The following is a 22,627-nucleotide window of genomic DNA, read 5'->3' as shown; positions in this document are numbered from 1 at the left end:
CCCTTAACCCTCTCCTGCCTTCCTGTGATAGTCACCACCAGTAGCTTCTACACCTACTATTTGTTCAGCTTTGTTAATAAGAACAGAATATCTGTCATTTTGGATAGCTTACAAAACGTTGATACAAGAAGTTGTAAAAGACTAAAATAGACTGTTTAGTTTTCATTCTTTCTTCAGGAATGTGAAAGAGTATTCATTTTAGTCTAAGTGAGAGAGACATTTTTTTTACATTTTGATATGTTACAGACAGAAGTAAATTATGTTCTTCATTTAAACAAGTTAATAAGTTTACCCAGGGTGGCCAAAAATATACTCAATTATACTTTAATATTCCTCCTTTGTGAAAAAGCATTCTGTGCCACTAGTGAATAGTCCAAGCCCTCACATTAGTTGTCTTCAATAAAACATTATTATCTTTTGGCATCCTTTTGCACTAGGGGAAATGAAAAGTCACATGTGGAGAAGTTCTAAATGCTAGACAGAACTGATCCTTGGAGGGCAATTTTTATCCTCCACGGAAGTATTGCAGACTTCTTCCATTAGCATAGTCTCAGGGAGCAAAAGGTTAGGGAACTGTGACTGCCAACTATACCTGAATACATAAGTCAACATTTCCTCTGAGTGGGCCGGTGCACCCACATGTGCATTAAAGTATCTGAAATGAGGAACAACAATTGTAATATTTTACAGTGGGATATACTGTTCAGACGGCAACGTTTTGTTTGTGGTCGTAGGGAAGAAAGGAAGGCAGTTTCCAGACTCCCCCCCTCCCCACCCTCAACACCTACCATTCAGCAGAGGATATGGGAGGTTGAAGAAAACGGAGGGAGTTTTACCTCCGTTGAAACAGCTGGGAAACAGATGGAAGCTGATGTGCAATTTGCCCAAATCCTCTTCCAAGGATTCCACCCATTTTCCACCCTAGAAAAGCTAGTTGGTGATAGCAGTAGAGGCCTCGGGGTCAGCAAACGATGCGTTTTGAAAAATGTAGAAAAAAGTCAGAGGATTTTTTAAATTTAAGATTATAGGAAATATAAGTCCAGAAGTACAATCCCAAGGGAGAAGCTTTTCATGGGAAAGAAAAAGCAGAAGTGTCATAGTTGAAAACCACAGCAGAATCACAATTACAAAGATAAAAGTATCCATGGAATTAATTAATACTGATGCAACCTCAGCTACAGGGACTTTTTCTCAAGTAATGAAGTTAAGAAGCACACCCCACTCTTTGTCACGTTAATTACTAGGTACGTATTCCATTTGTCCTTATGTAAGTGCCAGTGTGCACAATTTACAACATGTTAGCCAGTGGATTTAAGCTCACAAGCTACTTTGGTTTGGAATTCAAGCAGTCAGTAAGTTGCTTTTGGATTTAAAAGTTGAATTATAGCCAGACTTTTGTTTAAATTCCGTCACTGGATGTATAAACCTCCCGTTGTATATTACGAGTTACAATGGGAATGTGCAGAAATCCATTACAGGAGACCATTCTTCCAAGCATCGGCCCAAGTTCTGTGTATTTGTGTTTGTTTGTGTATGGGTGTGTGTTTTATGTGTTTGTGGTATTTTTGAAGTACTTTCGAGTGCCATAAAAGTTAAAGGAAGTCGGCTTCAAAAATAAATATAAGTTAATAAGGTTTTCTCAATGTGAATTTGTTCATTCATGCTTATGTAAGGGAATATGTTAACTATGAATCATTCACATTGAATTGTTCATGAGAAAAAATGCTCTGGCCTTACTGTTCGTTTCCAGAGTTACAGTACTGAAGGGAAAAGAGCATTGTCCCCACCTAAAGAATAATCAGCCACAGATTTCAGACTGAGCATGGCTCCAAATTGGCAAAAAATACTTTTGATTCACGTGAGAACATGGCTCCTTGTGAGAGGGACTTATCTGAGTATTCTAGGCTCTGACTAAGTTTGCAATCTGCCAGAATAGCCAGTGTGGAAAAGTTAAACTTAAAAAAAAAAATTTAATCGTTGGGAAGTTTTGCTCACACAATTCCAGAATAGCTAAACCCGCTGAAAGACATGGAGACTGGCAGATCTGTAGCTAAAAGAAATGGGTGTTGGACTGAAGGTTGCACTTAAGGCTCCGTAAGTCGGCACTGGGTCCGTTGGTAAGTAAACACGGCCTACGTGAGTGCTCACACATCATTTATTACGTAACTCACCCGGGCCCAGTGACTTACCACAAGATGCAGCGGGGCCTGTGTGTGACATGTCACAAACCACTCTTTCCTCTGCATAAAGCCTTGCCTGCCCAGCTCAGGTGGGGAGCCAGTGACAAGCCCAACATTGTGGTCCATGAATTCTGAAAAATTTCTGATGGTGCCAGCACACCAGCCAGTGAAACATACTCTGTTTCCCTCAGAGGCAAAGTAACGAACGGCCAGTGTGCCAAAATTTTGACGCAAACCTATTGCTGCTGCTGCTACTAGACCTAGAAAACTGCACATATGGCCAGTTAGATTCTGGTAAGAGTCAAAACAAAATTATTTACATTAGAGGGCCTTGTCTAGTGGATATGTATTATGCAGGGTTCTCTTGACTTCAGTTAGACTTCCCCCAGGCCAGACAGCAAGAGGAAAAAAAACACACTAAAAATATCTTTTTTTTTTGCATCAGTGTATTTGAGCATCATTGGATGAAAAAACAAATGTTGCCTGACAAGATCCTTCAGAAAGCCACACCATTTATTACATTTGGCAATTAAAAAGAAATTAAAATGTCAGACTCTGGAACCTTTGATTAACCATCATTTTTCCTATATCACTTCTCTCATTTGGACTCAGAAGAGTACTCCCACCCAATAAAAACGTCACTCTTTGTATGTACATGCTCCCACATAACTAGACAACTGAAGGAATTTTCAGGAAAGCCCAAATATGCCTTCATTTTGATTGTGTTGACATTTTACTGAGGATAAATTTGACATGAAGTACTAGAGCTGATATGATTAGCTACTACTTGTTTTACATGGAAATGTTTTCCATGATAGACACACATTCTGTTCTTCTGTATATTGAGAAGGTCTTCTAACCCACATCTCAGGGATATTATGTGGATAAATTAAAGGCTGTATGTAAATGATGTCTTGAACCTATAGGAATACAGATGGAATGATATGCTCTAAATTATCACTTGTACATGGCATTTTACAATGTGGCATCACTTGTACATGGCATTTATCACTTGTACATGGCATTTTACATTTTACCAGTTTAGATAACTGGTTTTTGGTGTTGTGCATCTTATGTTTATCTCATGCATGATAAAAATTATAACTCTTTGCTCATATTTAAATATATGAACACAATTTAATTATATATTCTATGTTGGACACTAAGTATTACATGAAATAAAAAGGAGCATTGCTATTATCCTGATTAAGACTGAACTTAAATTGAAATTAAAAGGCCAATAAAAACACATACTCTTACATGTGCTTAGTCTGATCTTGAACCAACTTTTACGATTCACTTGCTGTTTGAATTGCTCTACTGTTCACATACTGAGTCACCACTATTTTTTAGAATAACTCTGTTTAACCAGACTGAGAGCTCAACTATGTATGTTAAACAAATTATTAGGCAAAATTTTACATCTAAAATTGTTTTCTAGGTAAGTATTGGTTTTTTATCATTACAATCACATATTAATTTTTTGTTAACATTTCAAAAGAAAAAACTAGACATTTCCCAATTAGCGTGTGAGTCGCTTGAGGATATATTAAAAAAATAAAAGCCATGAAAACTAAACCTGATTGGGTGAGATCATTCTTATTGTTTTTGGTCTCTATTTTCCCCATGTCTAACAACATACCTGAAAAAGTAGTTACTCAATAGATATTTCTGGTATGAATGACATAATTGAATGTGTTTGAATGAATGAGTTAAATCTAATTCTTTCTTGCTTTTTTTCCCTCTTCCCAGACTCCCAGGAAGGCAATTACAAGTCAGAAGTCAATAGCAAACCCAGGAAGGAAAGGACAGCTTTTACCAAAGAGCAAATCAGAGAACTTGAAGCAGAATTTGCCCATCATAATTATCTGACCAGACTGAGGCGATATGAGATAGCCGTGAATCTGGATCTCACTGAAAGACAGGTAAAGTCAGACGTGGTTGTGATGTGATATTTTGAATTGCTTTGGGCCAAAAATCTTCTCCAGTGATTTTTGCAATACCTACATCTATGGTTCTGAGACACCATTTGGAAGATAGACGTTCTAGTTCATGTTGAAATTTCTGCCCAACCAAGTTAAGGATAAGATAGCAATGTTTTGAAGAAAACAACATTGGTCCAGTTTAAGGAATCATTCTTTATTCTGTGATCACGCCCATTCTGGTTTTAAACTACCATTTCTTTTATATAATGATGACATACGGTGGGGCATTTTGTTTGCTTGTATTTCAAAATCTCCTTATTTGGTATAATAGAAAGTAGGCAACTCCACATGAGTTTGCTCTATTGCTCAGCATAGGGTTTGCTTTGTTGCAGTCACACATCACCCCCCCCCCCAAGCTCAATAACAAAACAAAAAAACTTCATAATTTGCTTACTCTCCATATTTACAAGTCCAGTTTTCCANTGAAATTTTTGCCCAACCAAGTTAAGGATAAGATAGCAATGTTTTGAAGAAAACAACATTGGTCCAGTTTAAGGAATCATTCTTTATTCTGTGATCACGCCCATTCTGGTTTTAAACTACCATTTCTTTTATATAATGATGACATACGGTGGGGCATTTTGTTTGCTTGTATTTCAAAATCTCCTTATTTGGTATAATAGAAAGTAGGCAACTCCACATGAGTTTGCTCTATTGCTCAGCATTGGGTTTGCTTTGTTGCAGTCACACATCACCCCCCCCCCCCAAGCTCAATAACAAAACAAAAAAACTTCATAATTTGCTTACTCTCCATATTTACGAGTCCAGTTTTCCAAATAATCACTCACTGGACCCAGTCTGACTCTCTGGCATCTCAATGTATAGAGGAAAACTTGGAAGTTCATGCACTGACCTTTAAATGTTTTCACCTGGAAATGACCCATGTCACTTCCATTTACATTCTAATGCCCAGAAATAGGCAACTGTGTCACTTTAGTTCAAGGAGGCTGGGAAATGATGGGAGCAAGGGCACACAAATCATTGGTGAATATTTCTATCTTATTATTCCAAATAATTTTGACCTGTATTGGTCTCAGAAATTCAAAATTTTAGAACCACTCATTTAGAGACAGTTTAAAATTACTATTGATCTATGGATTCGAGTTAATAAGACCTAAATAATATTTTTAAATTAGTTACTTTTGGGGTTCTGACTTGGAATTACTTGAATGGCAAGTGATTCTCTCAATTAGTGCTCCCAGTGCTCTCTAGTAAGGATTCTGATTTGTCCAGGGAGAATCTAGCCTACTGGTGGTTAGCAGTTGCTAATCTCTAAGAAAACATTCCTGAAAGGCACATGTAAACATCTTTATGGACAGTGCAGTTATGATTGGCACTCTCAGGGCTAACATCTCATTTCCTCTTTCACCGTATGTAGCTCCTCCAGGGATACCATTGGAACCAAGGAAACATCAACAGGGTGTGTAGAAATGAATACTATCTTAGAAATCCTAGTGACTTTATCCAATTTCTGACATCATCTGTTTTCCTTCTGTTAATTTCTACATTGTAGTTTTTAGTAGGATAGTTCCAGGTAGTAGCAATATATACAGGAAGAGTTTTATGTGGCTTTATTTATTGGCAGAAAACTTTTTATTAAATATTATGACTAGTACCTAAATTTTGGAGTACACCATTTTCCTTCCCTTGAACTCCACATACAAAATTCCCTCCATAAGTGTGCAACAGTTGGTGTGTTGGAAGGCATGATCCAAACTCGACATCATCAGACATCTGTGATTTTTGTTGTTACTGGTTTTTATAGCAAGAAAAAAAAAGGGAGGGGGAAGTACATATTAATGTTCTTTTAGATACAGTGGATTCTAGGAAGTGCATCCATGTTTTATATGATTCATCAAGGAAATAAGAAACCAGGGGTTACTCTCAATCTGCAAAAATGAGCGGAATCAGCACTGTGCTTTTACTCAAGAGAAAAGTCCAGATTCTTCTGTGCTTGCTCTTCTAGAGATGGCTTGGGATTACCTGTCATCATCTGGTCACAGAGCAGAGGTTTCACTTAGGCTAAGAATAATTTGTAGAAGCAATATTGTGAATTTGGTTTTGGAATTTTGAAGGTATTTTGGATGTTTCTTCTTTCTTTTTAACTGAGTTGCCACTCTTGGGAAAGCATCATATGCAAATGTATGTATAAACATACACCTATATACACACGCAATTTCAATCTTTGTTTTTTTAAAAAAGCTCCCTTTTCAATTTTGTATCAGTTAAATTTTTGCTGTGTAACAAACAACCTAAGAATCATAATAGCTTCAAACAATAATTGACATTTCATTTGCTTAGAATTTTGTGAGTCTAGTATTTGACTGGGTTCAACTGGACAGTTTACTACTAGCCTTGTCTAGGTCCCTCATGGAAGTATATTCAGCTGGTAGGTTGGTTTAGGCAGCCTCAGCTGGGATAGGTGTCTCTGTTACGTGTAGTTTTATCTTCTAATCTTCTGGTATTCTTTAAAGTACAGCAAAACTTTGTTGGAGGCTGTTACTAAACAATCCAACTATGGCCTTATGGGGGACTGGGAAATAACAATAACAATGACAAATGAGAGATAATGATGTGTTCAAAGAATTGAAAATTTGGTATTGTGCAAAAGATTTTTTTATCTTATAAATTTCTACTTGGAGTATTGCAAGTTAATACACAAAGGAGATGTATGCATGTGGAATCTAAATACCCAACCTAAGTCTTTAAAGAGCTGCTATTTGTTACACAGAAAGTTGAACTGCTATGGGAAAGACCTGAACAAAAATCCTGCATTTACCAATTGGAGTTGTATATTCTTAGGCAAGAAACAATCTCCCCAAAGCACAAAATGGACATTAAAACTACTTCCTCTTTCTTCTACTCAAGTTTACATGTCACAATGGATATGAAAGAATTTTTAGCCTGGACCATGAAACACAACTATCATCAGAGGAGAAACGTCTTGGCTGTGCAAGGCACGGGGAATTAACCCTTTTGTAACACAAGTACTTTTTGAGCTAGGTTCTAGAAAGAGAATGTTGTTAACATAAACTAGTCACATAAACTAGACAAGTCTCTGCTAGAACTCCTGAAAGGAGCGAAAATTGAGCAAGTATTAACAACTGTGTTCAGTGTTAAAGGTCACAAGAGAGGAATGACGGGCTTGTACCAGAGGGTTCTGGTTCTGCCAAGTGCAAATTTTATTTTTACTCTTCTGTGCACATGCAGTATCTTAAAGTAAGAATTTAAAGGCTTAAAAAAAAGAATTTAAAGGCTTTATTTATGTTTTCTGAGCAGAATTTTACTATGCTAAGTTTATGAGAGAACTATTGCATGCTGTCAATCATTAATTTTGCTAACTTTTAGAATCCTTTAAGGGTCTAAAAGCAGATTTCTTCTGACTGCCAGGGCTCTCATTCCAGTAAGATATTTGCAGTTTTGTTTCTTGAAGTTGGACTTTCAAAGCTATAAACATAGAGTTATAAAATGAACCCTTTTCCTCATTTTTAAATATGATACATCTATTCCATTACTTTGATTTTGCAATAATGCCATACAAACTTTTCTATGTAATCTATATTTTTTATTTTAATTGCTCAAGTACAGTTTTCTGACTTTTACCCCATCCCAGCCCACCTCCCATATATCTTTACCTTATAAACTCTTAAATAACACTCTTTTTATAGGATCACCTCATGTAATATACACTAATTATAGGTATGCACTTTTTTCATTTCTGTACTGCAAGCCTTATCTTTTCCATACACTAAAATAGCATGAAATTTAGTAAAGTAACTTACACTTGTATTTCAAAGATTATATCTAACTCCATACTGTGCAATGTTTTCCTTAACAGAATTTTGTTACATAAATATTTTTTCTTGATTTTTAAAAGCCTCACAAGATCTAAATATTGAGACAGAATTCATATGTATATAACATAAATAAAACCAAAAAATATAAATAATTTCAATCCATAGCAAAATTGTGCTGTAGAAATAAGCTTCTCCTAAATGATTACTTACTTTATAATAAGAAGTAGTCTTTAAACCTACTTTTTTCTAGAAATCTTACCTATTTGCCTATACAGTATGTATATGTATAGCCGAAATGTTGTTCACAGATACCTTTACCTTACTGGTGTGTTAGCAGTCAATATACCTGCCTCACATGTACCATGCACATGCAATTATAACTATTGACGGTAATCATTACATTTCCATTTAGAGAAAAAGATAATAAACTGTTAAATATCCCTCCCGACTTGACTTCTCAAATCTGTACCTGAAGAATAGTGCTGCAACCCCACAGAGGAGTCAGGTGGTGTCGTCTGTGTCTCCCATAACGCAGTGCCTGTGTGGGTCAGGGGAGCCGATGAGTCCCTTGGAACGCTATCTGGACAAAGAAGAAGGAAAAAGAAAAAAAGAAAAAGAAAAAGAGGCTCATTCCACAAAGTAATTTCATATTAGCACATAGGAATTTAATAAAATCATTGTATTTTATGTCAAAATAAAAATGGAGACACTAGAGCAGAGTTGAGCATCAAATGTTTTAATTATATAACACTGTTTTTTCAGAATAGTTACCACTCCAGTAATCTTCCAGCTTCTACTTTACTGCTCTCAGTTTACGACATAGTCTCATATACACTTCTCAGTCAACAGCTAATAATCTTTGGTTGGCAGAGCCACTTGGAATATTTTGAGGAGCCCTTCAGTGTAAAGATCTCTTCTCCCAAGGTATTTTTGGTTGACAAGCTTATTCTGGCTTTTTTGTCCATCCAGATACACTTGGAGAAAACTCCTGCTAAATTTTTAATGTCTCACAGTGGGGAGAAGAGAGAAGTCAACTGTATGAAACTATAAAAGAAGCGACAAAACTGACATTTTTATAGAACCAAGGCTGCCAAATAGAGAAAGAATGGGAGATCCTTCTATTTCACAAAATCACTTCACAGAGCTAATCAAAGGTGCAATGTTGTCAATTTGTAAACTGAGATTACCAGAATAGACAGACTGAATTCATGACACCTCTACCAAGGTGAATGGAAAATCCCACCTAGTTGGATCATATTCCATCAGTGGAAATGAAAGGGATTATGTTTTGTTTGTTACTCATAAATCATTATGTGGCTCAGTGCCAAACATTTTCAAATTAGGCATCTACTTTTTGGATAACTATGAAGGAGAATTTTTGTGTGCCAAATAAACAAGGGTTTTGTCTTTTGCTCGGCATTTTACACAATCCCTCTCTTTTGTGGGTTTATTTCTGTAATTTATATGAATACTTTTAGTTCTTTAGCTAATAAATTATGTCTTCATGACCAGGCATATTTTCTATTCAAGGTAATTCAAGACGACCTGTGTAGTAGTGATTTTAGAATATTTTCTCATTTTTTAAAAATTAGTACCTAACAGTCACCTAGAGTAACACTCAAATATTTATTTTACTTCAGCCATGGTGTCCCTGCTATTTTGAAAGATTAAATGTAATTTTACTCCAGCTGGAGAGTGTGGGCAGCACAGTGTAAAGGAATTGATACTGGGATAAGGGACAGAATCTTCATTTGAAATGAAAAGGCAGATTTCCGGAGTAGCGCTGTTTGTTACAAGGAATCTACTATTGGCAATGTGTGTTGAGCCCTAAGCCAGATTCAGCATTGCCTTAGGGTTCACAAAACAAGGGCTATGTTGTAAGAAAAGTAGTTTTAGAAGATCAAGAATAAAACAGGGTCTATTAAGAGCAGATTGATGTATGAATCGTCTTTTTAATTAATTTTCAGAAATAGTAGCTGTATAAAGTAGAAGACTGAGAAATAAGCAATTCATCTCTAACCAGTTAAACATGTGAATATCCAGGTGTGAAATATTATAGAAAAACATTTAGGAAAATAAGTTCCTACCTTTACTGGGCCAGCCTTCACAATATATATTCTATTTTTTATGTTAGATAGATGAATAGAGATATACAGATAAATTTTTATATGTATACACATACATACATACATATATATATATACGCATATTTTTGTGTGTATATGTATATATAAGAAAAAAATTCTTATTTTAGAAACTTTATTGAAGATCCTTCCTGTAAAAATTAATCAAAATGATATAGTACAAATATAAGAATAATTCTTCTATTTAATCTCATAGTTTGCCACATTTTTACCATTTTTCTCAATAAAGAAATAAATATATGTCATATTTCTATTTAATCAAATCAACAATAACATTCTGAAACATACTGTACATTGAATCACAGGATCATCATTTGAAGTACAACATTAAAATTTTTCTGCTATGAATATTACTCCATTTTCACATTGTTACTGCATACCTTGATTTTTAAAATTTATATCATTACAAACATTCTCAAAATAAAGAGCTTCTGAAAATTTTGAGATGGTGCAAATTTTGTGTTGGCATCTTCAATTTTAAAAAGATGTTCTAGTTTCTAAACTGTTGATAGAACAGATATGCATGTGTTTTCTGATATCTATAAAATAACAAACCCAGTTCTAAGAAAACAGATAATTTTTAGAGAATCTGGCTATATGATACTTTCTAACAATTGCTCTCCCTATTCCTGTGACTCCTCATGGAAAACCTCAGAAATGTAGGCAATTTAGAAAAGATTTTAAAATATTCTTTGATAAATGTTCTTCTTTGTTTGCTAAGTATTTGTTTTATCTTTATATTTATTTACTCATTCACATATAACTTTCTGCGTATTAATATACAATTTCTTCATCTTTTATTACTTGTAACTTTCATGCTGAATAGTGTTTTTAATTTAAAAAATTTTTCAGTTATTGAAATTATTGCATATTTTGTGTTCCATGTATATTAAATATGATAGTAATAGTAAGTTCTCACAGTAATCTTGGACCTAAGAAAATAGTCCCTAAATCTAATAAATGTGTAGTGAAGGTTCACATATACAAGTCCAGAAAGTGGCCAGCCATATAATGTGAAAAATAGAGACATTTATTAAAGAAGACACAAGATACAAGAAATACTATACATAAAACAATGACACCTCAGTCCCCTTCAAAGTAGGCACCTTGAGACCCCAATAGTTCTCCCAGCATCTCTTCCAATGTTCTGCAAAATCTTTTGTTGGAATTGTCATCAGCTGCCCTGTCATATTTTCCTGAATTTCATCGGTGGCCTGATATCTCTTGCCTTTCAAAGGCGATTTTACTTTTGAGAAAAGCCACAAGTCTCAGGGCACCAAATTTGGGATTTAGGGGATGCTGAGTCACCTGGGTGATGTGATGTTTCACCAAGAACTCTGTATGAGATGTGATGCATGAGCGGGCATGTTGTCCTGATGAAGCTGGCAGTCACCTGTTGTCCATAGCCGTGACCATTTTCACTGGATTGCATCTCTCACCCAATGAAGAACATTGAGGCAGTACTCCTTATTAATTGTTTGGCCTGGAGGGGCATACTTGTGATGGACAACACCTTTCCAGTAATAACCAAAAAAAAAACCCAGGTAACATGGTCTTGATTTTGCCATGACTTTGATGAGGCTTCTTCGAATGTGGAGAACCAGGAGGCTTCCACTAGGATGACTGGGCCTTTTCTCCAGATCATACAAGTAGCTGTAGACCCATGATTCATCTCTGGTTATGACCTTCTTGAGGAAACCTGGTTCATTGGTAGTGATTTGAATCAAGTCATTAGGAACTGCAGCACAATGTTCCTTTGCTCTGATAGCAGAAGCCATGGAACAAATTTCGCGACAAAACGTTTCATGCCAAGATCCTAGGTCAAGATCTCCAACACAATAGTTTTTTGGAATCCCCAGATCAGCTTCTAATTCTCATACTGTCAGTCACTGATCTTTGTTGATTGTGACTCATACACATTCAACATTCTCAGGTGTTCTGCATGTTACAGGCCTTCAAGAAAGTTGATTACTTTCAACAGATTCTTGATCATCTTTGAAGCATTTGTGTCACGCATATTTGTTCTGCATTCACTGCATTGTCCCTGAAAAACTTCTGAATCATCTGAATAGTTTCCACAGAGGAGTGTTCAAGCTAAATGGAAAATCTGATGCAGATTCATTGCTCTACTTAATCAGTTACTTTTTTAGAGCTGTTCATATTGGCTGTTTATCCTTGAATGAGTTCTTTTTTTTATTATGCTATTATAGTTGTCCTGATTTTTACCACCTCTACCCAGTACCTCCCACTCCCTCAGGCAATCCCCGCAACAATAATTCATGTCCAAGGGTTATGCATTTAAGTTATTTGGCTTCTCCATTTCCTATTTTACATCCCATGGCAATTCTGTTTGTACTTAATCTCTTCACCCATTTTCCCCACATCCCACTTTCATCTGGCAACTATCAAAAAGCTCTCCATATCCATGATTCTGGCTGTTCTTCTTATTTGTTTAGTTTGTTTTTTAGATTCAATTGTTGATAGATATGGGGGTTTTTTGGTTGCCATTTTAGTGTTCATAGTTTTAATCTTTTTCTTAAGTAAGTCCCTTTAACATTTCATATAGTTATGGTTTGGTGATGATGAACTCCTTTAGTTTTTTTCTTGTGTGGGAAGCTCTTTATCTGCCCTTTCATTCTAAATGATAGCTTTGCTGGGTAGAACGATCTTGGCTATAAATCCCTGCTTTATATGACTTTGAATATTTCTTGCCAATCCCTTCTAGCCTGCAAACTTTCTTTTGAGAAATCAGCTGACCATCTTAGGGGAGTTCCTGGGTGGGTAACTAACTGCTTTTCTCTTTCTGCTTTTAAGATTCTATGTTTATCTTTAACGTTTGACCTTCTAATTATAATGTGTCTTGGAGAGGGCCTCTTTGCACCCATCTTTGTTTGGAACTCTGCTTCCTACGCTTGCATGTCTATTTCCTTCACCAAATTAGGGAATTTTTCTTTAATTATTTTTTCAAGTAGATTTCCAATTTCTTGCTCTTTCTCTTCTGCTTCTGGCACCCCTATGATGTGAATGTTGGACCTCTTGAAATTGTTCCAGAGGCTGCTTACACTATCTTCATTTTTAAATTCTTTTTTCTTTTTGTTGTTCTGATTGGTTTTTTGCTTCCTAATGTTTCAAATCATTAATTTGATTCTCATCTTCATCCATTCTACTGTTGTTTCCTTGAAAATTATTCTTTATTCCAATTACTGTATCCTTAGTTTCTGAACTGATCTTTTTTATGCTGTGAGGTCCTCATTAAGTTCCTTGAGCATAGTTATAACCAGTGTTTTGAACTCAGCATCTGATATATTGCTTATCTCCATTTTGTTTAGCTCTTTTTCTGGATTTTGATCTGTTATTTCATTTGGGCCATGTTTCTTTGTCTGCTCATTTTGGCAGTCTTCACAGGTCTGTTTCTATGTATTAGATAGAGCTGCTTTGACTTTGTGTCTTGTTAATGTAGTAGGTGTTCTGTAGGGTTTGGTGGCACAGCCTCCCCATCACCCAAACTGGGTACTCGTGGTGTGCCTTCTATGTGGGCTGAGTACACTCTCATCTTGTAATTGAGACTTGGTTGCTGTTAGCAGATCAAAGGGAGGGATTTACCCAGGCCAGTCAGCTGCAGGGACTGGCATTGGCCACTGCCCACCAACTTCCATTCTCCATGAAGTATCAGCTGTACAGGGGCATCAGGGTGGTACTCCAGTGTGATCTATACCTGTCCACTGGTTGCACTGGTCCTGGAGTTTCCCAGGTGGTACAGGCCAAGGTTAGCCTCCACCTACTAATTTTCCATGGCTGCTAATAGCTCATGTGTATCAAGTTTGTTTAAAAGCACGTGAAATAGTAAATGTTTTATGACTACAATAGTGAGCTTTCTAAAAAGAAAAAGAAAGTCTTCAAAACTGAAAATTCTAGAAGGAGGAAAATGATTCTTTGGTCATAAACATTGTGCTAAAATAGAGGAAAACAGTGAAAGGCAGTCCTGTGAACAGAAATTCAATCGTTAGTCATGAAATATGTCCTAAACTTACTCACCCTTCAATGCACACACGACCACCTCCCAGCCCCAGGGTAAAAACCTCAGAGTCCACTGGCAGCTCCTTCCTGTGAACTCTTTGGGGAGGGCTGAAGATTCCTTCGCTTAATTAGATACAAATCTATCCAGGAAGGAAGAGTAAAGAAGATCTTTTCTCTCCTATTTTTATTGCTACCTTACAGAGCAATAATTTTCAACCTTTTTCATTTTATGGCACATATATATTAATTACTAAAATTTTACAGCACACCAAAATTATAATTTTGCCAATCTGAATGAATTTTGATTCATTCACACCAGATGGCTATTGTTAAGTTGGCTGATGTCACTTTTTATTTTGACAATCTAAGGGAAAAGAGGACAGTGCCCCTGACTAAATAGTCAGGTATTACGTTTTAAATTTTTTTGCGGAACACCAGTTGAGAATCACTGTTATACAACATTCTTGGTTCCAGTTCTGCAGTTCAACTTCTTACTTTGCCATTGTATTACTTGGGTAAGTCTTTTTAGGGCCTATTTACATTGGGTTTACCAGATCAGTTTCCATCACCAAATTTAATCACATGAGATATGATTTAATCTGAAAATGGAATATATACAGTTACTCTTTGCATGTTTTCACATGTTAAACATCTGAATAAATATCAGTATGTACAGTATTTCAAGTTCCCAGATACAAATGGAAACAGCTGGAATATTAAATCTATACATTCCAGATGTTTAGAGATATCTAGATATATCGCTGAAGTATTTAGTATTCATTCATATGTTTAGTGTTATGATTATTTATTCCTAAGACAGGTGTTTATGATATTATATAAATATGGTTTATAGAATTATATAGATTCAACTTTTATTAACCAATTTGCTTCTGGTCATCTTAGGAAATTATGTGACAATAGATACATATTTAATTTGTGTTTTCCTGTGATATATTGTGAGCCCTTAAAAGGTACTGAAAACTTATTCACAAAATGTTGTAATATGAATGATTAAATAAATTATATATATGGAGATAAAATGTTTAGCAAATGGCAACAAGGATTCTGATTTACAGCATTTTTACTAAAGGCAAAAATATGCATTCTGGATTTTGAAATACATCATTCAAACATATTAATCACAGCAAAATTTTCCTGGCTTCTTTCTGTAGTAAATAGAGTCAAGATGTGAATAAATGTTTTTTTCTATTTAGTTAAAGAGTAGTTTGATCATCCAGGCAATGTAAATACTAAATACTTTGTCAATAAGGGAATAAAAGTGAGACTTCTTTATAATAAGCAGAGGTTCTGAAAAGTAAGGTCTATAACTGAACACTAAAAATATTCACTACTAAGACAGCAGGCAGTAAGATTTTGTTACAAAGTCCTATCTGAATGCAGAGATCTAAAGAACCTATTAGGTTTTGTTTATATTGCTTTGACTTTGTAAATAATTGTATTTTTTCACTACTCAGATTCTGGGGATAAGGGATTTATTTTTATCTGAGTTGTTAATTTTACTTCATAACAAAAAATACTTTATATGGCCCTAAACTTGAAAAATAAATAAATAAATAAACTTATCCAACATTTTTCAGAGAAATTGAGGACTAGAAGATAAAATTAGCTTTAAGCTCAAATAAAATAATAAAAGTTCACAAGTCTATATATCATGCTTCAAGATGGGCAGAATTATTTTAATTGTATGCAATTAATATGTAATGATCAAGTATTTTAGAAGCTAGTGACAACAAGAGCATGAGATTCCCAGAAGAAACAAATTATTTGATATGTGGGCTGTGTGACAGCATAGCAGTGTGGCGCACTGAGCCAAGGGCTAGAGTTGTGCACCATCTAATGACCACTGGGAAAATCTCTCAGTGAGGGCTTAGCAATGACACCAACTAAACGGCAACCACTTCAAGGATATTCTGTGAAAGGTGAGGTTAATCCTTATGTCGGTGCTTCGTATTCAGCCAGCGTACTGTTGTTTACATGGCTCTCTCTTCTTGACTGTGAATGCCTTCAGAGCAGGGACTCTGTCTTATTTATTTGTATATTCCCACCTATCTTTTGTCTATCAAAGTACCTGTTACTAGACCTTCAGTAACATTACAATATTAAGTATATGAATGAATGAACATATCATTCAAGTCACCAAGAACACGTGAGATTAACTTATTTTATAAATGCACATTATTAGATGAAATGTGCTTCTAAATTTTTATAAAACTAAATAACATATTTTGAAATGAGGTATTAGGCATTTTAATAACTATGCTTTTGCTATCTTAAAAACAAAACAAAACAACAATTTTTTCAATCTAATCAATTCAACTGCATTATAAAGTGATACAAAATAAAATTATTTTTTATTTATACAACTGTGTTATTATTACTATAACAATATTGACATACAATCTGTGATTGCTTTGGTAGATATATTTATAATACAGATGCTACTAGAAAAACATGTACTTTTCCTCAAAATGTTCCTCTACTTATTTCACTTTAGCTCAATATTTTATAGTATATTTGAAAATAGACGTAGATACACTGGCTTTTGAATTTCTTTACTTTTCCTTCACATTTTTATAAGATTGTTCAATATGTATTTGTTGCTTTCTTGCTGTTCCATTACTAATTTCATGGAGTTCCAGCATCAAATATGTAATCTAACTCCTAAAGAAAATAGTACATAAAGGTATTAGGATTACTATATAATAATCAAATGTTTTCACACATATATGAAATATATATATACATATATTTATACATCTTTAGTATGTATTTATCCATGTAGATAAATTTACCTATATATAGCTACTATTCAAAACTATGAAGTCTTTTATCAGTCTGTTTTAAAAATTGAAATGGCAAAATTCCACGTGATAACATAGAAAACAACACAAAATAGCCTATAGTATTTCTAAAATCAATACCATATTCTTGCTTTTTTTCATATAAAATTGCACAGAACAATTTTTATACTGGTACTATTGAATTACTGAACCCCTATTCCTAGAAAAAGGAAATAAGAGTAGATTTTGAGAAATCTTTTCCTTCCATTTTCTGCCAAGATGATTTTGACTGAATATCTCAGCTCTTGGTGACAATAATGATAATGTGATTCTTCCATCTGGACTTGTCCTCGGAGAAAATGTCCTTAGGGAGACTCTTGAAAGGCTCATTATTCCAATATTACAAATATGAAAATTGAGGCAGAGAGAAGTATAATTTTCTCAAATACATGCAAGAACTCAGAAGTGGAGCCAGGAGTGGAACCCAACTCATGTGGAAAAGATCGAGCACAACAGGCAATGTCAAGCTTGCAACGGTAATTAAAGTGAGTAGTATAATGACATAAATTACAGTACAGGAAAATAGTGTCATATTTACAAACCCAATTATATCGAGGAGGAGAATTACCTGAATGATAGTAATCATATGGATATGTTCACATATTTTATGTGCTTTATTTTTTGTCTGGAATGTTTAAAAAGTAGGAGTTTGAAGTATAACAGGAACAAGAATAATTAAAAATAAAAAAATACAATAAAAGAACAAACTAGAGCCAAACAAACCCCAAGTTTAAGTTTGGGCTCCACATTTACCCATCTGTGTAATTTTAGGCAAGTCACTTAACCTTTAAATCTCAACGTATTCATCTGTAAAATAGAAATAATGTTAAAAATATCTAGACAAATCACATTATAAATGATGTATGAATAGCACCAATTAGTATGGTTGCATAGCCCTAAGTAGGTACATTTGGCAATAAAATAATAATAAGACATGCATACCCATCAGCTAGTTTTTAATCAATCTTCTTTTAATATATTTTGAGTTATTCATCAGTTTCTTTCCCACATTGTCTTATTATTTGATTGTCAAATGGGTTAATATATGAATGGGTAATATATGATACAAGATTTCAGTTATGGCCTAATAGACCACTGAAAACCCAGAGTGAGAAATGTCTCCATTTAAATATTTTTTGGTTCAGGCATCTGAAGAAACTGTACTAGTTTTGATGGAGAATTATGATTTGAAGAATAGTAAAATAAAAGCATCTTTGGAAATGTATATTTATTTTTACTTCCCCTTTAATGCTGTGCATTTACAGAAATGGAGATTGTTTCTAAAATGAAAATGGAGAATATTCAAAATATTCCTGGAGTAGAATAAAACAGAACTGTCTGTTCCAGATGTAAAGACTTACTATGAAATTAGAATAATTAGAACTGTGGTTTTGTCATAAGGATAGGAAAATTGAATGCACTAATAAAGCTGTACTTATATGGAAACTTAACTTGTGACAGAGTTAAAAACAGGGATCACTGGAAAAAGGGCAGACTAGTAAATGGTCCTGGAACAACTTGTTATCTATATGGAATAAAGTAAATTTAAATCTATTCTTTGCAATATAGATGAAAATCAGTATTTTATAGATTACATGCTTTAATTTGAAATGCAAACCTTAAAACTCTTAGAAGACATAGAAGAATTTCTTAATGCCCTCAGCAGAAAGAAGGCTTTTCATGGAGACATAAAACTGCTAAGCATAACACAAAAAATGGAAAATTTGAGTATATGAAATTTTAGGGTTTCTGATCATCACAGGATACTCTAAGAAATGAAAAAGACACACAATAAGTTGAGAAAATATAATAGCAGCCATATAACCACAAAGCATTAAATTAGCATTCAGAACATATTTCAAAAATCTATAAAGAATAAAACAAAATATGAAAGAATTAACATAAGCCAAATATGTGGAGGTATTTTTAGAAAAGAGGAAATGTAAATGGGCCATAAATATTTAAAGATATTTTTCTTTATTAGTAATTGGGAAATGCAAAATAAGAACATGTTTATGTAACATGTATAGTCATTGCATTAGAGAAAATAACTGATAACTCCAAATGTTGGCAAATGCATGGACCAGCAAAAAACTCTTACACATTGGCCTATGGGGGTTGAATTGCTGCAACCTTGGAAAATTTTTTTCTGTATTATCATGTTACATTGAACATTCATACTACTGTGACCTACTAATGGAACTCCTGGATACACACTTACAGAAGTTCTATCACATGTTTATCAGAACGCAAATGCAAGAATATCTCAGCATCATTTACTTTTAAAAAAGTAATTCAAGTGTCCATGGAGAGGAGAATAAAACTGTTGTATATTTACATAATAGAATATTATAAATCATTAAAAAAATTAATGCAGTCCCTTGAATCAATAGGGATAGGGCAAGAAGCCTTAGTTAAGAACATTCCATTTTGACAAGCCTAAAAAACAATAAAAATTAAACAGTACTGTTTTTAGAGTCATATGTTCTGAAAGCTGTTTGTTTGCTTTAAATAAAGACTTGGGGATGACAAACACAAAATCCAGGCTTGTGATAACTTTGAGTTGGGTAGACAGAGAAATGCAATGTGAAAAGACACAGCCTAACAAAAAATGTATAATGATAAGAAATGCAATGGGAAAATAAAAAATGTTCCTCCTAAAGAAGACAGTGAGCCCTGGCCAAGGGGTTCAGTTGGTTGGAGCGCTGTTGTCCCATACACCAAGATGTTGCAGGTTCAATCCCAAGTCTGGGTACATACCTTGGTCGTGGGCTCCATCCATGGTCAGGATGTATGCAGGAGGCAACAGACCAATGTTTCTCTCTCTCTCTCTCTCAAATCAATAAACTTATCTTCAAATAAGGATTTTAAAAAATGATGGTGAAATGATGCCATTTCTTATTTTTCTGGTTCTGATCATGAATGTGCATCTAATACATGTTTAAAATCATAAGTATATATAAAATATTAATTGAATTTGCCTAAAACATTGAATTTAGGCAAATTCAATTAATATTTTAGAAGGAACACTTACCTCTACAAAGTTGATGTCAATTATATAATGTATAATCTCAGTATTAGCATTTAACAAATATCAGTGGAAATTTTTTATTTTGACCTTACTTTTAGGAAATCATTGGAATCACATATACACAAAGTAAAATAAAAGCACGGAAGGCAGAAAAAAAGAATAGTTCAGAAGATGGACTTCCCTGGCTGATGGGGCTCAGTGGATTGAGCGCTGGCCTGGAGCCAAAGGGTCATGGATTGGATTCCCAGATCAGGGCACAGGCCTGGGTTTCAAGGCCAGGTTCCCAGTAGGGGGCACGTGAGAGGCAATCACACATTGATGTTTCTCTCCCTCTCATTTTCTCTCTCCCTTCCCCTCTGTCTAAAAATAAATAAATCTTTAAAAAAGAAGAAGAAGGGTAAGATGGACTGACTCTGAGGCAGCATGCTCAAATAACGCTTTGCGAATGCAGTAGCAGACTGCAGTGAACAGAACAACCTTTCAGACACAGCTGCTGCAGTAGCTGCCTGAGCATGTTTTCAATTGGTTCCGGAATGGACCGCTAGATGCCATTGTCATGCCAAATAACTTGGGGGAGGGGGAAGATGTTTCACCAAGCTAGTTACCAAAATGCTATAACTGTGGATGATGGTACCAGGTGGGTACTGGAATTGTGATCACGTCATAAGGCACACACATGTAATCACTATGTTGTACACCTGAAACTAATGTAACTGTAACTGAAAAATAAATTTTAAAAATGTTAGCTCTAATTCAGAGAGTTAGCTCTAATTCATAATTAAAGCCAAGTACCCATGAGCAACCTAAAATGTTAGTTCTTTCTCATCTGTTTTTATATGGTGTGTCATGTAGTTGAAATGTAGTATTTTGTACGCACCTTCTGAAAGTTTCAAAATTATTCTCATGAATGTGGGACCTGATTAAATTCAATGTTGTTTTTTTTTTTTATATTCATTCCTCCCTAGTGTCTTTGTATAAGCCTTTGAGGAGCTATTTTTTCATGGACAACAGAAAAGGAGGAAAAATGCCTACTTAATTTTCTTTCTTTTGCTTGTCTGTTCCTTTTCTTTCTGAAAGGTGAAAGTCTGGTTCCAGAACAGGCGAATGAAGTGGAAGAGAGTAAAAGGGGGCCAGCAAGGAGCTGCAGCGCGAGAAAAGGAACTGGTGAATGTGAAAAAAGGAACACTCCTCCCTTCCGAGCTCTCGGGAATCGGCGCGGCCACCCTCCAGCAAACGGGGGACTCTCTCGCGAACGAAGACAGCCACGACAGTGACCACAGCTCAGAGCACGCACACTTATGATACACACAGAAGACCGGCTCCGTTCTCAGGAAAGAAATGTTGTGATGGCAAGCCTTACTCAAACATCGTTTACACAGAGAGCTGACTAGGACAGCAATTTTTAGTATTATTAAATCCAGGCATCTTGAGTCTGTTTCTCATGATTTATCGAGGGTGTTCCGCTAAGTGCCACTTATTAAAAATGCTTCCACCGTGAAGATGGAGAAGGTGAACTTGCTCTGAATATTCCAGATGTGTTTGCTTTTGCTTGCACTGAAAATTCAATTGCTATCGAGAGCAAACTGTGAGACATTTTTATTCAACGTGCCTCCAGAATGAAGGTGCGGAAGATGAACTTGCTTTGAACATTCCAGATGTATGAGCTGATGTGTATGGCAGTGGGCAGGTATTTGCTTTTGCTTGCACTGACAATTAAATTGCTATCAAGAATAAATCATGAAACATTTTATCCTGAACAACCACAGTGCCTGAAATCACTCTTAAGTGGGAAAAATGTATTTTAACTCTGTATATATTACCCTTAAGTCATTTTCCTGTCTTCACTAAGTTTAGCAATACATTCATATTAGCTGATGAAATAGGCACTCACGATGACAAGCAGAAACAGTTTCTTGTCTTTTTATTCATTTTGTCATCCCAGAAACAATCAGCACATGCTTCCTTGTGTTCAAGTAGAGAAAATACGTTAGAGTCTGATAGGACATATTCTCGTACCACAGACAAAACAAATCTTATGTTGCATTTCCTATCAACTGCTGCTAATACATTATTATAAGAGTTACCTAGCTCCTCAATTCTTCCTATCTTATAGCTTGAAAAAAAATAGGATCATAGGCAAATCAGTTACCTTACAGAAAGAGCTTTATATGACAGACACTGTCTGATTTTATTGCTATGAAATGTTAGCTGTTGTGAATATCATTTACTTTACAAGGAAAACGTTTTCCCCTCATTGGTGATGCTGTTAGACAAGTTGCCAAACATACTGATTCCTCAAGTTGGTAAACAATGAAATTCTGAATGTCTTCAAATAAAATTCAGTCAAAACACATTATTTTTTCGTATATGATGTATTCATGCAGAACAACAATCTTTGTATTTTGTAAAAAAATGTTTAATAAATGATCCTTTGTAAATAATGTTGGTCTCTCTACTGTGATTTTCTAAAGTTTTACAGGGTTTAAATAAACATATTTAAGAAAGGGCCAAGTTTATCTGCACCAAATGATCATAAGTTAGTGAATCATGTACATTTTTAGTTCCAAAATTTTTGGCTATAAAAAATCAGTCCTGGAATAATCAAAGATCAT

At 34.9% G+C, this 22,627-nt stretch overlaps 1 protein-coding gene across 1 annotated transcript in view; it reads left to right on the top strand.

The window, feature by feature from the left end:
* MEOX2 (mesenchyme homeobox 2) overlaps positions 1-22,419 on the top strand; it is a 66,808-nt gene extending 44,389 nt beyond the window's left edge. The window contains exons 2-3 of the mRNA XM_037056258.1: positions 3,933-4,105; positions 21,093-22,419. Of these exons, the coding sequence (XP_036912153.1) occupies positions 3,933-4,105; positions 21,093-21,317 (398 nt within the window). The 3' untranslated portion in view covers positions 21,318-22,419. The remainder of the gene's footprint in view (positions 1-3,932; positions 4,106-21,092) is intronic.
* The last annotated feature ends 208 nt before the right edge of the window (positions 22,420-22,627 follow it).

This window comes from Sturnira hondurensis, unplaced genomic scaffold, assembly GCF_014824575.4.
Source record: "Sturnira hondurensis isolate 20B ecotype Veracruz unplaced genomic scaffold, ASM1482457v3 Scaffold0008897, whole genome shotgun sequence".
In the NCBI taxonomy this organism is placed as follows: domain Eukaryota; kingdom Metazoa; phylum Chordata; class Mammalia; order Chiroptera; family Phyllostomidae; genus Sturnira; species Sturnira hondurensis.
Note: the sequence above shows the minus strand (reverse complement) of the source record. Positions and strands in the feature narration are given on the sequence as shown.